Source organism: Coenobita brevimanus, chromosome 46 (genome assembly GCF_032717465.1).
Source record: "Coenobita brevimanus isolate Jiangsu-jjx chromosome 46, ASM3271746v2, whole genome shotgun sequence".
NCBI classification, from domain to species: Eukaryota; Metazoa; Arthropoda; class Malacostraca; order Decapoda; family Coenobitidae; genus Coenobita; species Coenobita brevimanus.
Genome location: NC_136999.1, coordinates 54,681,663 through 54,696,080, shown reverse-complemented (window position 1 = coordinate 54,696,080; position 14,418 = coordinate 54,681,663). Strand labels below are relative to the sequence as shown.

Genomic DNA, 14,418 nt, shown 5'->3' with positions numbered 1-14,418 from the left:
CTGCACAACTGATTGGTGGATGTTAAATATGAATAAATAATAAATTAAACTGAGTACTTTTTTTTCTCTTGAATATCCCTTGCCGTATCACGGTGCACATTATACACTGGTGTGCATTACATGGTTGGTAATATGGTACCTAACTGAGTCCTGGTGATCAAGTGGGTTAACCCCTAAAAGTCCATCCTAGTTCTGGAATGTGTGTCATGGGGATGTCGGTCCGTTCTAGAACGTTGCACGCCATTGATTTAAACACGAGCGCCACTGAGTTACATCAACAACTAGGGAATCTGCTGCGTCATTCCCACCATTCGCTGCATATCCTACCCTACCCCTCTCAGTCTTGTGTCGTCCATAACAATGAAGGGTGACGCTCCTTCCTCGTACCCCACACATGCAGTTTCTAGCACATCTCGTGGCATGCCATGGACCTCTACACCAAGAAAATGCACTTGTGGTTTATCAGACAGTGCAACAGGTTGACAATTACAAGATCTGAGTGCTGTAGAATTTGATTCAGACAGTTCTTGTGATGAAACAAAGACGATGTTAGTTGTGTGGAAATCGAGAATGTTACTCATGAGGTGAGTGATGTTTCATTACCCTCCTCACCTCTCCCACCTTCCCCACCTCTGGCCTCACCGCCAGCACCTCCTCCATCACCCCCATAAGTTCGTGGTAGAGGAACCAAGCGTGGTAGACATGGCAGGTGTTGTAGTGTATGCATGCAGGCATGTGGGGGTAGGCTGCATCACCAAGGACAACCAAGGCATGACGCACCACCACCTCACTCTATCTCACCACAATGTGTGCCATCACCTCCACTTCCAAAGCAAGAAATATTGGATGCTTTTGCATGGAAAGATGTAAGTAAATTTACACCTGATGTGCCTGAATTTGGCCATACAAATAAAGGTACAGTATACAGCCTGAATTTTCAAGTGATCAGAATGGTACACCTCTGAACTATTTGCAGGCATTCTTTGATGATGATGTGATGATGCTGCTGACAAATGAGACCAATAAATATCATACCTTCTGCATGGGACAGCAGATGGGAAGGCAGGTTAGAAAATCTCTTAAAATGGCGAGGTGGAAAGCTGTAACCACTGAAGAAATGAGGGTGTTTTTTACTGTTGCTACTGATGGCACACATAAAAAAACACGTAATTCAGGAGTACTAGGCAACAAGTGATGTTACTTTTCCTCCAACTTTTAGTAAATACATGCCCAGACAGGTTCTTGGATATCCTCAGTCACCTACATTTTGTTGAAAACAATGACTCATCACAAACAGACAAGTTATGAAAGATTAAGATGATATTATGTTGAAGGAAATATTTGTGAGCTTTTGGGGACCTTTCCAAAAATTAGTTGTTGATGAATTGCTCATACAGTACTGTTCAGAGGGCGGCTCTCCTTCGGACAGCACATCCCTTCACAACGCCACAGATTTGGGATAAAATTTTTTGTGCTGTGCAATTACGAGACAGGGTACACGCTGGACTTGGCTGTGTATATGGCAACAGACATGGACATCCCCCAAAATAATCCCCATGGTTTCTCTGGTGCTGTTGTGAAAGTGTTTCTCAGTCACTTTGGAGGAAACCACATATTATACACTAATAACTGTTACAAAGCACCAGCCCTGTCAAAGTTCCTCCTGGAACAGAACATTGGCTCCTGTGGCACAGTACAAGCTAACAGGAGGAACTGGCCTGCTTTTCCCAACATTGCCCCTGGTGACACAATGATGAAGAAAGCTGACAAAATGTTAGCAATATGTTGACATGAAAAGAGGCCTGTAAATATCCTGACAACAGCCCAAACAGGAATGCTGAAGGACAGCGGAAAAAAAATCTGTCGCACTGATGAAACTATAAAGAAACCTGATGCTGTCATAGACTCTAATATCAGCATGCAGCTTGTGGAAAAATCAGACATGAATGCAGGTTCAATCAAGTGTGTCAGGAAATGTTGCAAATGGTAAAAGAAGACATTTTTGCACCATACTGACATCACCATGCTCAACTCATATAACCTTTGACTGATGAGAACAGGCATCAACAGGTCACTTTGCAACTTCTTCAAAGCTGTAATCACTGAAATTTTGGAAAAGTATGGAACTGTACGGCCTCTTGGATCACCAAAGAAGGAAGTTGCTGAGCAAACAGCAGGCAGGTTAAAACAACAAGATTATATTTCACGTAATTTCCCAGACTACATTCCTGGCGAGGAAACAAAAGGAAGCAGAAAAGAACAGAAGCAATGTCAAGGATGAGGGAAAGGAGGAAGGACGAGACAACATGGTGCCCTGAGTGTCGTGTGGCTCTGTGTATGCCCTGCTTCAGGGAATTCCACACAAAGGAATCATATTGAAGTATAAAATGATGTGCAAATAAAATGTAGTATATAAGATGATAGTGTGCACGACTACATACAAGATATATTTCCTCTTCTTTCTGTCTACGGGTGACTCTACACTGAGTGACAAGCCAAATGGTTTCTTGTACACCACAAAGCCAAAAACCATTTACCATACTGGGTGGTAACCATATCACCTTATTATGGTGCCTGGTGGTTTAGTTGGTAATTAAGGTGCTCCAGGCAGATTGAACAGATGCAGGTTTATATCCAAGGGATGGTTGGGGCTTAACACTTGCATAATGCCATTCAGGGATGACTGAGACTGGTCACTCTCATTTTAAATGTCGGGATCAACTTCCCTAGCTCCGGGCTCCTACGTTCCTCATGGGGCAACACTTGATTAGATGATGAAAATGTAAAATAACTTAGATACTGGAAACCAGAGCAAAAGAATAATTACGTAAGTGAATAACAGAGGTCAAAATATTAGCAAGAGAGAGTAAGAAGAGAGTGGATGAGGAATTTGGAAGGAATCTGAGTGTAAAGTGGAGGGACTGTAAGAAAATGTTCTGGAAAGAGGTGAAGAGAGTAAGACAGGGTGGCAGTGAAGTTAGTAGGGGAGTGAAAGATAAAAATGGTAGATTGTCACGAATTCACGCAAGCATATTTATAAATTCGTGACATTGCACTTTGGTAAGAAAACCACGAATTCTAGTGGAATTCCCACTGGGCATCACTCAGTTCAACCGTCCTTGTATTCACTCCGATCAGGATGGTTTTCAGAACATTTGTCACTGTTTCACAAGTGACCATTCTTATCCACGACATTAGTGCTTTCACTGAGTTATTTATTGTGAGCCTATATCGTTCACTTTCTTTCCATTGACCGCTGAAGTTAGGCCACGCCCTACTTCCGGCAAACACGGCCAGCCCCTACCTCTTTCAACTGTTTGAATTTAGTCAGCTTTGAGTCGCCTCGACGGTAGGACCGTTTGTGCCCAGCGTAAAGCAGTGCCTCTATTGTACAGCGAGTTCCTGAATCTCCACCTAGACGGTGAATTGGCGAAGTGGGCTTAGCGAATAGCAGCGTTTGATGTTCATCAAAGGCGCCCAGACTTCTTGTTTGGCTCCCCTCCACTGACCAGTATTTCAGTTCGTTTTTCTAGGCTTAAGTGTGTTTAGCTTTTGAATAAGCAAGTGAGTGTATTCTCCTTGTTATTTTGAATTCATTTTTGAGATTCATATAATGTAAATTTATTTCATTGTAATCAATAAATTTACATTCTTCTCTTTGAACTTAATGTAATTAAACTCGTGTTTTATTTCTCCACATTAAGCTTATTTTAGTTGCCGCACCAAGTTTGCACAAACTCTTTACTACATTCATAACTGGTACTTAGGCCAGTTCTGTTGAATCAAACTGAAATCCATTGTGCCAGCCAGGAGTTTGCATCAGCAAGAACCTGTTTATTATTATTAGCATTAGTTATTGACTGTCAGGGGTGGAGTCACTTTCTCGAGAGACTAACAGTACTACAAACAGCACTCGTGAGTAATCAGTCTCTGTTGTGTACTGTTGAGAGAGTTTATAAATTCTCGTCTTTAGAGAATCGACGAAGTAAGCTGGCATAAAGTAAACGTACTGTTTGATTTTCACAAGTCAATTCCTTGTCTCTATTTTCAAGTAACATCTAGCATTATTAATTCATAAATTCACATCCCACCGTGACATAGATTACTAGTGGAGAAGGGAGAAAAAGTGACCAGATGAAGAGAACACTTTAAGGAACTGTTGAACATAGAGAATGCAAGTAATGCAAGTATAAGTGGCTGGGGAATGGCTGGGAGAAGGAGGGAGGTAAGAAGACAGGAAGAAATCAGTAGGATAGAAGTTGTGGAAGCAATGAAGAAAGTCAAATTGGGGAAAGCCCCAGGAATTGATGGAGTGTGTGGTGAAACCCTGAAGCATGGGGGAGAGATAGTAGTAGAATGGATGTGGAAGCTGTGCAGATTGGCCTGGGAGGAAGATAGTCCCGGAGGATTGGAAGTCAGGTATAATTATTCCTTGCACAATGGAAATGGGGAAAAAGAAGTGTGTGGTAATCATAGGGGCATCTGTCTTCTTAGTGTAATAGGAAAAGTGTATGGTATGATACTTATTGACAGAGTTAGGGAAATAACAGAGGAAGTAGTTGGAGAAGAACAGGGAGACTTTTAGATCAGATATTCATTTTTAGATCTTTAGTGGAAAAGTTTCTAAAGAAGGGAAAGAAGTTGTATGCAGCCTTCATGGATATGGAGAAAGCATATGACAGGGTGGATAGACAAGGATTGTGGAAAGTATTAAGAATATATGGAGTAGATGGGAAGTTGCTGAATGCTGTGAAGATTATGTATGATGGTGCTAAGGCAGCAGTGCATGTGGATGGTGAACTGAGTGAATTTTTCTCTTTGAAGGTTGGGTTGAAACAGGGATGTGTCATGTCCCCATGGTTGTTCAATCTGTATATGGATGGGTTAATAAAAGAGGTACGAGGTAGGACAGTGATTGTTGGAGTGGCCCTAAAGAGAGAGGGTAGTGTTTGGAAACTCCCTGTATTGTTGTTTGCAGATGATACTGTGTTGTTAAGTGAAGACGAAGGGGAGCTGCAAGGCTTGGTGGATAGGTTTGGGAGAGTGTGTAAGAAACAGAATCTAAAGGTGAATGTAGGGAAGAGCAAAGTGATGGTCTTTGAGAGAGTTGAAGTCAGTGAATGTACAATGAGGCTGGATGGTGAAGAAATGGAAAATGTAAGTACGTTTAATTACTTGGGGAGTGTGATGAGTAAGGATGGAAGTTTGAGGGATGAAGTGCTTGAAAGGGTACAACAAGGAAGAAAGGTTGCTGGTTGCTTGAAAGCAGTGATAAGGTAACAGGGTAGTGAGCATGGAAGTGAAAAAGTTACTACGACAGTATTGTGATACCAACTCTAACGTATGGAAGTGAAGCTTGGACGTTGTTGGAAGGATGCAAGTCAAGAGTGAGAGCAGTGGAAATGAGTTATTTAAGAGGAGCCTGTGCAGTCACATGGAGAGACAGGCTGACAAATGAGGATATAAAGGAGTGTTGTGGTGTGGATGTGATAGGAAGCGTCAGGAGGAACACACTGAGATGGTTTGGCTATGTGGAAAGGATGGAGGGTGAGAGACTGATGAGGAGAGTGTATGTGAGTGAGGTGGAGGGGGGGAGAGGGAGGGGGAGGCCGAGGATGAGATGGAGGGATGGAGTGGAGATGTATATGAGAGAGAGAGGTGTGAGTTGGGAGCAGGGCAGTGAAATGGCGGGGGACAGGGCGACGTGGAGGCGATTTGTTTCTGGCCATCCCATACAGAATTAAGGGGTCTGGGAATAGATAGCTAGATAGACAGAATAACAGACACTCTGAGACAATGGGAAAATGTCTGCGAAAGTCATCCTTTTCTCCGTCCATCTCCTGCTTTCCACTCTCCTCAACTTGCCACCACCACTCGAACCTCACAGACACCTGTGCGCCCTCAACCACCACACCCCAACAAAACATTGGAGGAACTTCGGCCACCATTAATTTTGAAACTAAAGGTTAATACTTTCTTACACGTAAACATTATTTTGATAGATCTAAAAATTTTTGAAAATGGCCTATTTTCAGCATCTGTGAGTGGGGGGGAAAAAAGCCTCTCCTCAGACAATCTTACGTTCTCAGTCACTGCTCTATGATTAATAATCACAGGACATTGGAACATCACTCATTTTAAAGCTAAAGAGTTGTACTTTGCTGGGTATAAAGATTTTATGTCAGGTTTAATAGTTTTCATTGAAGCGATTTTTGAAAAATCACCTATCATTTGCGAAAATTGCACGCTCCTGACAGTCGGTTTTATAAAGAATGCCCGACCCCAAGGGGTTAAGGACTCCAATCTATGGAGCCTGTATGAGTTTCCAATTCAGAGGTGGTTGGCATTTCTAGATTGAATAATACCGCTCAGGAACAAAAGAGGCTGATCATCCTGGCATTAAATGTCAGGACTGAGAGTAGCCAAGCCCCAGCCCCTTACTCTCCTATCTATTTAGAGAAATATGAGACTGGATGTTGCTAATGATGACCATATTAGTCAGGAGCAGATTTACAGATCACAATCACCCCTAACCCAGTTCTCATCATGGATGGGGAGACAAGATCCAAAAACAATGAAAGAATAAAATAGCAACACTATGCTCTGTGAAATGGACCACAAACATTCATACATAATTCAACCTTTTTAAATCACAAGCAAACACTATCTAAACATTTTAAAATTCCTTTGAGATACACTTCACAAAGAATTGTGGGACGAATGTTGGGTTTAGGGTAAAAGTGCTGACATAAGTACTCATCCATTATTGTAATGATAATAACTAGACCACAAGCAATGACTTCCAGACCCTGTGATACGATCTTTGGAACCCAACAAACTTTCCACAATACAGTAAAACCTCGATGTAAAGGGCTTCAATAGACTGGAATTCAGTTTTATTGGAATCGAGGAGCTACCGAACTAAATTCTTATATGGTACAGTATATCAGAAAAAGTCCGGTAAAGCCAGAAGCAGTCAGGACTGCCTGACCACTACAGCTATGTTCACCACAATAAGGTAAATAATAGACATGTTCATCTGTGTACAGTACAGTGTATATATTATACCATTTGATTATTGTAGTGAATCTACAGTACAGTGCAGTACTGCAGAGGTAGTTTCGTTTTCGTTTTTAAAGGCTCCAACATGCTTGCATGTGTCGGCCTTGGTCACCTAATGGCGGCTCTCCATGCTGCACGATCCATTGCAGCCTCCCTGTTCAGTCCCTTAACCCTAAGGTCACACTTAATGACCTCGTCCCATGTCTGGACTCAATATTAACACTTCTCACCTTCCTCACCCAACTATCATCCCCCATCCTCTCCACATGTCCAAACCACCTCAATCTACCTCTCCGGTTTAGCAGGAGGAAGTCTGGATGCGCTTTTATTGAAATTCCGCTTTTTTCGGCGTGGCTTGGGCCCCAATTAGTCTGTTATAGTGAGGTTTTTCTGAACTGTAGAGTTTAACCCGAGGCATCCCATCGACATACGGGTACGTTGCAACATTTTGTCACAGCTAGTCCCATCGACGTACTGGTATGTCGCGCAATTGCAAGGTTCATAATTTGCAAAATTTTCAATTTTCGCACATGATTTTTGGTACGTATACATGGGACACCTTCCTCTATTCCTCTACAAGATGCCAGGCAGGGACAATGCCTTACACCGCATAACCTCCCCCCCTCCCCCCGCACGCCATTGTCTCAGCAATTCACCTGTTACCAGTGACCTGGCCAATGAAGACATTCAGGGCCAGAGTGATTCCCCAGTCGATGACAATGTGGAGGACAAAGTTGACATAGCATTAGAGGAAGAAACAGTCAGAAATGATGATCAGGTAATGTTACCAAAAAAGATCAAGTATGTTGATGAGTTAGTCAGTGAAACAATGCTTATAATGACTATATTACTGTTTGAAAACCGATATACTCTCGTACTATATATAAATTTGTACCAAATAAATAAATAAATACCGTTTATGAGTGGTGTGGAATAGTTACCCTCCCATAGAACTCGTTTTCTTTGGAGCCAGCCTGATAGAAAACCCAGTAAGGTAAGGAGGTACTGCTACCTGTATCGAGTATTTTAAACCTCAGGTGAGTGATTTCTCTATGAATTTTCAATGTTTCTCACCAAGAGCGGAGGTTTTAGCCAAAAAAAAAAAAAAAATCCAAAATGGCTTGGGATTGGGGGGTGTCGGAGGTGTGAAATAGCTCGGGATGTGACGGGTTAATAACTGTGTGACTAGACAGATGAGCACTATTTCTGACTGGAAATTGTACAGTGTGCTTTCATAAAGTTACAGTACAAAGGTCTAACCCCTGAATTCTTTATTAATTCACTATGATGAAGTATTGGTTTAGGATATTTTTGCTATTCCAAGTGCTTTTACACAATTAATGAAAGACCTTGTGCACTGAAGAGGTTAGTGACCTTTTGTATGGTGTTAACAGATGCTTTGCTTTTACCTCTCTAGTTCAACAAAATCTCTTCTAAACAAAGAACAATAAAACTGTTAACAGATGGGAATATTGAACCGAAAAAAGTACATCACTGGAAAGAAGGAGTCAAAGATTAATTCACGATGGAGATGGCAGACTCCCAATTTTTTACGAACATACAGGGAACGCGTGTGGTTATTACTGGTACATTTGATCAGCCTGCATTCCATATTAGAGTGCAGTTCACAATGATACAAATCCCAGTTTCATTCTTTCACTGTCAAGTGCCTCAGACAATACCATTAAAAAGTAGGAATCTGACTGTCCATCCTAATTTAAGACTTAATAGCTCTTCACTCCAACAGTGCTGTCTACTTCTTCCTTCACCTTCATTAGCCTTTTTCTGTATCTGCTCTCTTCCTATTTCTCCGATCCTTCTTGTCATTTTTATTACTCTTCAATCCACTTCAGATGGCTTTACACTGTGACAAGTCTAATGGTTTCCCATAACCCTGGAAACCATTAGCAATACTGGGTGGTAACCATATAACCAAATAGCAGGGTGATGTGAAACCTACCACGGAAACCCTGTTAACTGGGTGGAGACACACATAATGCCCTGCATGGCAGTTGCTTGCCTGCAGTTGATGGGTCTGCTCAGCCAGAGAGACCTGGATTAATCAACAACAACAGGTACAACAACAACTCCAATGAAGCTGGGGTATGTGACCACAGCATGTGCTCGGGGCTGCTCATGCACAGCATAGTCCCAAACCACCCTTCAGCTGAGCACCCGTCAGCCCTCCAAAAAAGGAACAGTACTGTAGTACAATAGATGGATGGTTCTACTACTCATTCCTACATCCTACACACAACTAACGCTCTTGGGGGCAATGTCTAAATTTTCCCCTTCACCTCGTCATGTGGAAAAAGCCTGTTTCAACCCTGGCAAAGTGTCATTTGCCACAGGATGACAGCTGCTTCCTTGTAGTCAATGGACTATCTCAGCCAGACAGACCAGGGTAGAGAGCAACAACAACAATTCTAATGAAGTAGTTCTTGTTTTCTTCCTACTACTTTTTGAACAGTAGAGGTAAGATTCAAGCATCCTGATTGGAGTGATAGTCTAGACATGTGCAACGGCTTAATCCACTGGTGGCAAATGGGGGATTATCAAGTATGTACCTGTAATGCCAAAAAAGGAAGTAGGTTGGCCATCTACCCTTCAATGTACTGTACTGGACTACTGTGGCCTGGCCCTGAACCCATACATCTTAAAAGAGGTAATACAGGACTGGCAGTTTTAACAGATACCCTCTCTGATTTCAGCAAAACTGTATAGAGACAAAAAGAATAAAATAAAAAGTGCATCATTAGACTGCAGAGTTAAAACTGCAAGGTAAATCTGTGAAAGATAAACTCACTCTCCATCCTGCATGAAATAATGATCAGCAGAACACACCACAACTGGCACACTCTGGTATATCTCCTGGATCTTTTGTACCATGTATGTTTTCCCAGATCCTGGTACACCCTTCATGATGAATATTACCTGCAAAGTAACACAAAAATAATTACACTGCAAGACACATTGTTTTAATATCACTAATACTGTAATATGATCAGAGAAACAAATAAATAAAATAACAAACAAAAAAGAAAAATACGTGTGCACAAGATCACTGAAAACATCACCAGTTACTTTCAGGCTTCACTATAGGTTCGTTCACTGTGTGTTAAATCACTAGAACGATGAACTCAAAGTTATACGCAGTTTTGCTATTATGATGGCAAACTGAAAAATTCACTGGAACGATGCCTCCCAGTCCACTGTTTGAGCCAGGATAGCTGCCCAGTATTTACACTCACTAGGATTGTTTCCCTTTTGTTCCACGCTGCTTCTGAAAGACCACTGGGACACCACTGCCATCTCCAAATAACACTACAAGTGCATAGCTAATGAACTGTGCAATGTGCATTATTCAGCGGTGATAACTTTTTGTGTGTGAAATACTGAAACTTGTGACTCAGAAATTGTGTTGGGCAGGGATGCTAAACGTAGTGGAGAGCATGGTGCAACTGAAACTGATGAGGGATGCCTAAAATAACATTATATATATATAGATATATATATATATATATATATATATATATATATATATATATATATATATATATATATATATATATATATATATATTTGTTACACTGTTATAGGCCCCCTCCCTAACCCCACTGAACCCATGTTATATTGATCTTGCTATATGATAAATCACTGTGATGGGTTTTCACTTGATGTAACCTCATCTTATAGTGAGGTGTGACCGTACTGATTATTACAAACAAAGAACACTACATTACTTTACAAAAACATACTTACTTTGCTGCTCTGGACATAACTGATTGTAGCATCGTGATTGAAGATTGGGTAATCTAAGTACCGGGCAGTCTCTCCTCTCAGCCGCTTAGGTGCCGGCCTGGCAGGAGAGATGTCAGATGGGGAAGCTGGTCGAGGGCTGCGTCTCAGAGGACTACGTGGGGTGGCCAAGGGGTAGTAAGGAGAACTGGCTGGGTATGGTGTGGTGGTGGAAGGCTGAGGGGGAACACCACATCTTGATGCACCAGGCTGGCTGCTATCAGATGCTGGAACCTCAGAGTGAAGTGACGGAACCCTGGGGCTTACAGCAGGAACAATGGAAGTTGGGGCTGGGGCTAGTACTGCAGATGGGACAGGAGCTGAGGCTGGAGTCAGAACTGCAGCTGGGTCTGGAGTTGGGGTTGGAGCTGTGGATGAGGTTGGAGCAGCATGATCTTCAGACTTCTTTGATGCGAAGAATCTAGAAACTTTACTTACTGCTTTGCCCATATCTTCAGAGCTCTCTGATGACTCACCATCTGCAACTACAAATAATGCAATAAGAAATCTGTGAAATCAGTTGATGCACTTTACCATGCTCATCCATCCATCCATCCATCATCCAATCCTATGTCACACCATGAGGAGCATAGGAGACTGGGGCTAGGCAAGTTGGTCCTGACATTTAAGATGAGAGTGACTAGCCTCACTCATCCCTGAGTGGCATTACACGAGCAATAAACCCCAAACACCCCTTGGATAGAAACCTGCACCAGCTCAATCCAACTGGAGCACTGCAATTACCCACTAAATAAACTACCAGGTGCCATATTTTGGTTATATGGTTACCACCCGGCATAGTAAATGGTTTCCTGGTGTACAGGAAACCATTCAGCTTGTCACTCAGTGTGGAGTCACCCATAGGCAGAAGGAATACGAGAGAATGAAGGAAAGAATGAGAAAAGAGGGAGTGTAAAGTCACCTGTAGGCAGAAGGATGAGGAAAGAATGAAATATAGAAAGACAGAAGAGGAAGGAAGGAAAGGAGGGAGGAGAGGAAAGGGCAGATACCCGAGAGCAGCACTAAATTGAGTGAGTGGATGGTGAGTGCCCCCACTTAACACGAAGAATATACTGTACAGTATTTCATATACTAACAGGAAACATATCCCTCTATCGATTATTCTATACACTGATAAACAGTACATATCCAAACTGGCATTGTTTGGAAACATACATTTCCACTACACAGGATGTTAAATTATGGTATATAGTACTATAGCAGTACACTTATATTCTGTTTATACTATCAAAAGTGTATCATGATAACAAGAAGGGACAGCTAGCCTTTCACAGGGGATAATGCCACGGTACATTGTACAACAGTATCTCTTATTGAACTCATGTTTTTCCATTAACAAATGGTCAGCCCAACCACAAACTTTGCACAGCTCAGTCTCAACAAAATTATTTCTTGTGTTCATACTGACGAGTGCTCAAGAAGGATGTCTTCAATTGGTGGCTTCAATATAATAGGCAAGGTTATACAAATGTTCTTCAATTCCCTCCCTATCCTTGAGAGGATTAGAATGGTGGACTGAAGGAGAAGGGCAATTTCAGCATTCAGTCCACCAGGTTCCCATCCATTTGAGCCTGGGGCAACAACAACACTGACAAGAGCCATCTCCTGCATTTCCTCTTGTGTGAGCATTTATCAATGCATCTCCCCTGCCCAATATGTTATCATGCTCTGTCTTTGTTTATGTACATTTTCCCAGTGACATCAAGCTTGCTGTTGCATTTCAGTTCAATTTAACAGGTTAGAACAGACATCAATGCACAGAACATCCAATGTATTTTACAATGTTTACATTTTCAATCACAAGTCAAGGATTAAATGAGATTAATGTAATGCTGTAAGTATTATCTACTGAACGTAATATACTAACGGTAATAATCAGTGAAATTCAATTCCATACATAATAATCATACAGTATTTATAAAATAATTACTGTACGTACAGCGGGGTAATCACGCCAAGTTCAGAGTAATTGTGCCAACTACATGAAAGTGTCCATTATAAGCATGGTTGGCAAAATACATGATACTTGTTGAAGTATAACCATCTGGAATTTATTCACTAAACTCAACATAATCCCTAAATTTCATCATGCTACATGATTACTATATACGGTACTCTTCTTAGCCCCTGCCGCGCTAATTCTTATCAACCCGATTACCCTCCTTGAGTCATTGTTTTTCAACTTTATTTTTTAATATTAAATTGATTTCCTGTCATCAGATCAAGTGTATCTGAGCTGGAAATTTTCATCACCCTCTTGGGTGTGTGAGGGCAGCGATAAGTTGCCAGCACTGTGGGAGGTGGATGGGCATGAATCTGCCATTGCTTGGCTACAAACGAGAACTGAATTACTAAATGTGTGGTATTTGGCAGAGCTTGGCAACTGCTCTGATGGCATTGAGGGAGAGTCAGCATTCCCATGGAAACCACTGACACTTCTTCGTGCTTGAAGTTATGATGCAAAGACCCATCGCCTCATATAAGGCAATCAGCGCGGCCAGGAGCAGCCTGCATATTGCCTCATATGAGGCAATGAGCGAAGCAGGGGTTAAAGGAAAATGTTCATCATAATTTTTTTACAGGTGTATTTGCTGGAAACACTAAAGTTTGGCACTAAATGAATAAAGCTGCCTGCACCCTTCAAAATGTCAGTAACTGTGGACAATATAAGGTATGGTAGGGTACTCATGTGAATTTGTAGCTTTGAGTATACAGAGTGTAGTCCCTTATATGCAACAACGGGAAAATTACTCCAAGGTTGTATGGAGTTCTTGTGACCAACATATTAATGCGTGTACTGGCAATAATAATTGCCGTGAACATATTTCACACTAAAAACAACCTGCTAATGTTTGGTTCACATATAGGTAAATTCAAACGGTAACCAATAAGATGGTGTGGAATTACAAGCCCCAACTGTGAGATGGAAAAAGGTGATTATATTCTAGTGCACTAACCAGGCAGAGGCCATGGCAAAGACTATCATTGTATAGGTGTGTTACACAACTTCATTGTGCCAGGAAACACTGCATGGGGTGTTTTTTTTTTTTTTTTTCCCATAAAACAGAATCACAAGAAGCCTGAGGTCCCTGACATTTCTGTCACATCTATAGAGCAAATTGTTTTGAAGTTAGAGAAACCTGAGTTTCTGAAGGGGAGACTCATATTTAAAGATTTTTTGGTGCCAATGCTCTTACTGTATGCTAAATTTGTACACTCTGATACCATAAAACAGTTTCATTACCTTTAACACAGATTCTGTGTATGCTAAAATGACTTTCAAATATTTGGCACTACTTTGTTCTCAGCACTGTATGATTGTCTAAGACATGTATCTCAAATTCTTCTGTCCTGTTCTCAACAGTGTTTGTTTGTTTGAGGGTCCAGATGCTATTGTCAAACAATGTTTATGCATATGCATGATAATACTTTAATTTTATATACAGTACTCTGACATGATTGCCCCAGAGCATGAGGCAATTGCACCATCTTGTTTTCCCATATATCAGTGAAGTTATTTTTTTGTGCAGCAACTCT

At 41.4% G+C, this 14,418-nt stretch overlaps 1 protein-coding gene across 1 annotated transcript in view; it reads right to left on the bottom strand.

Moving 5' to 3' along the window:
* Positions 1-14,418, bottom strand: part of LOC145398640 (2',3'-cyclic-nucleotide 3'-phosphodiesterase-like) — a 41,573-nt gene that overhangs the window by 6,781 nt on the left and 20,374 nt on the right. The window contains exons 3-4 of the mRNA XM_080271444.1: positions 10,825-11,345; positions 9,869-9,996 (exon numbers count right to left, since the gene is read on the bottom strand). Of these exons, the coding sequence (XP_080127570.1) occupies positions 9,869-9,996; positions 10,825-11,345 (649 nt within the window). The remainder of the gene's footprint in view (positions 1-9,868; positions 9,997-10,824; positions 11,346-14,418) is intronic.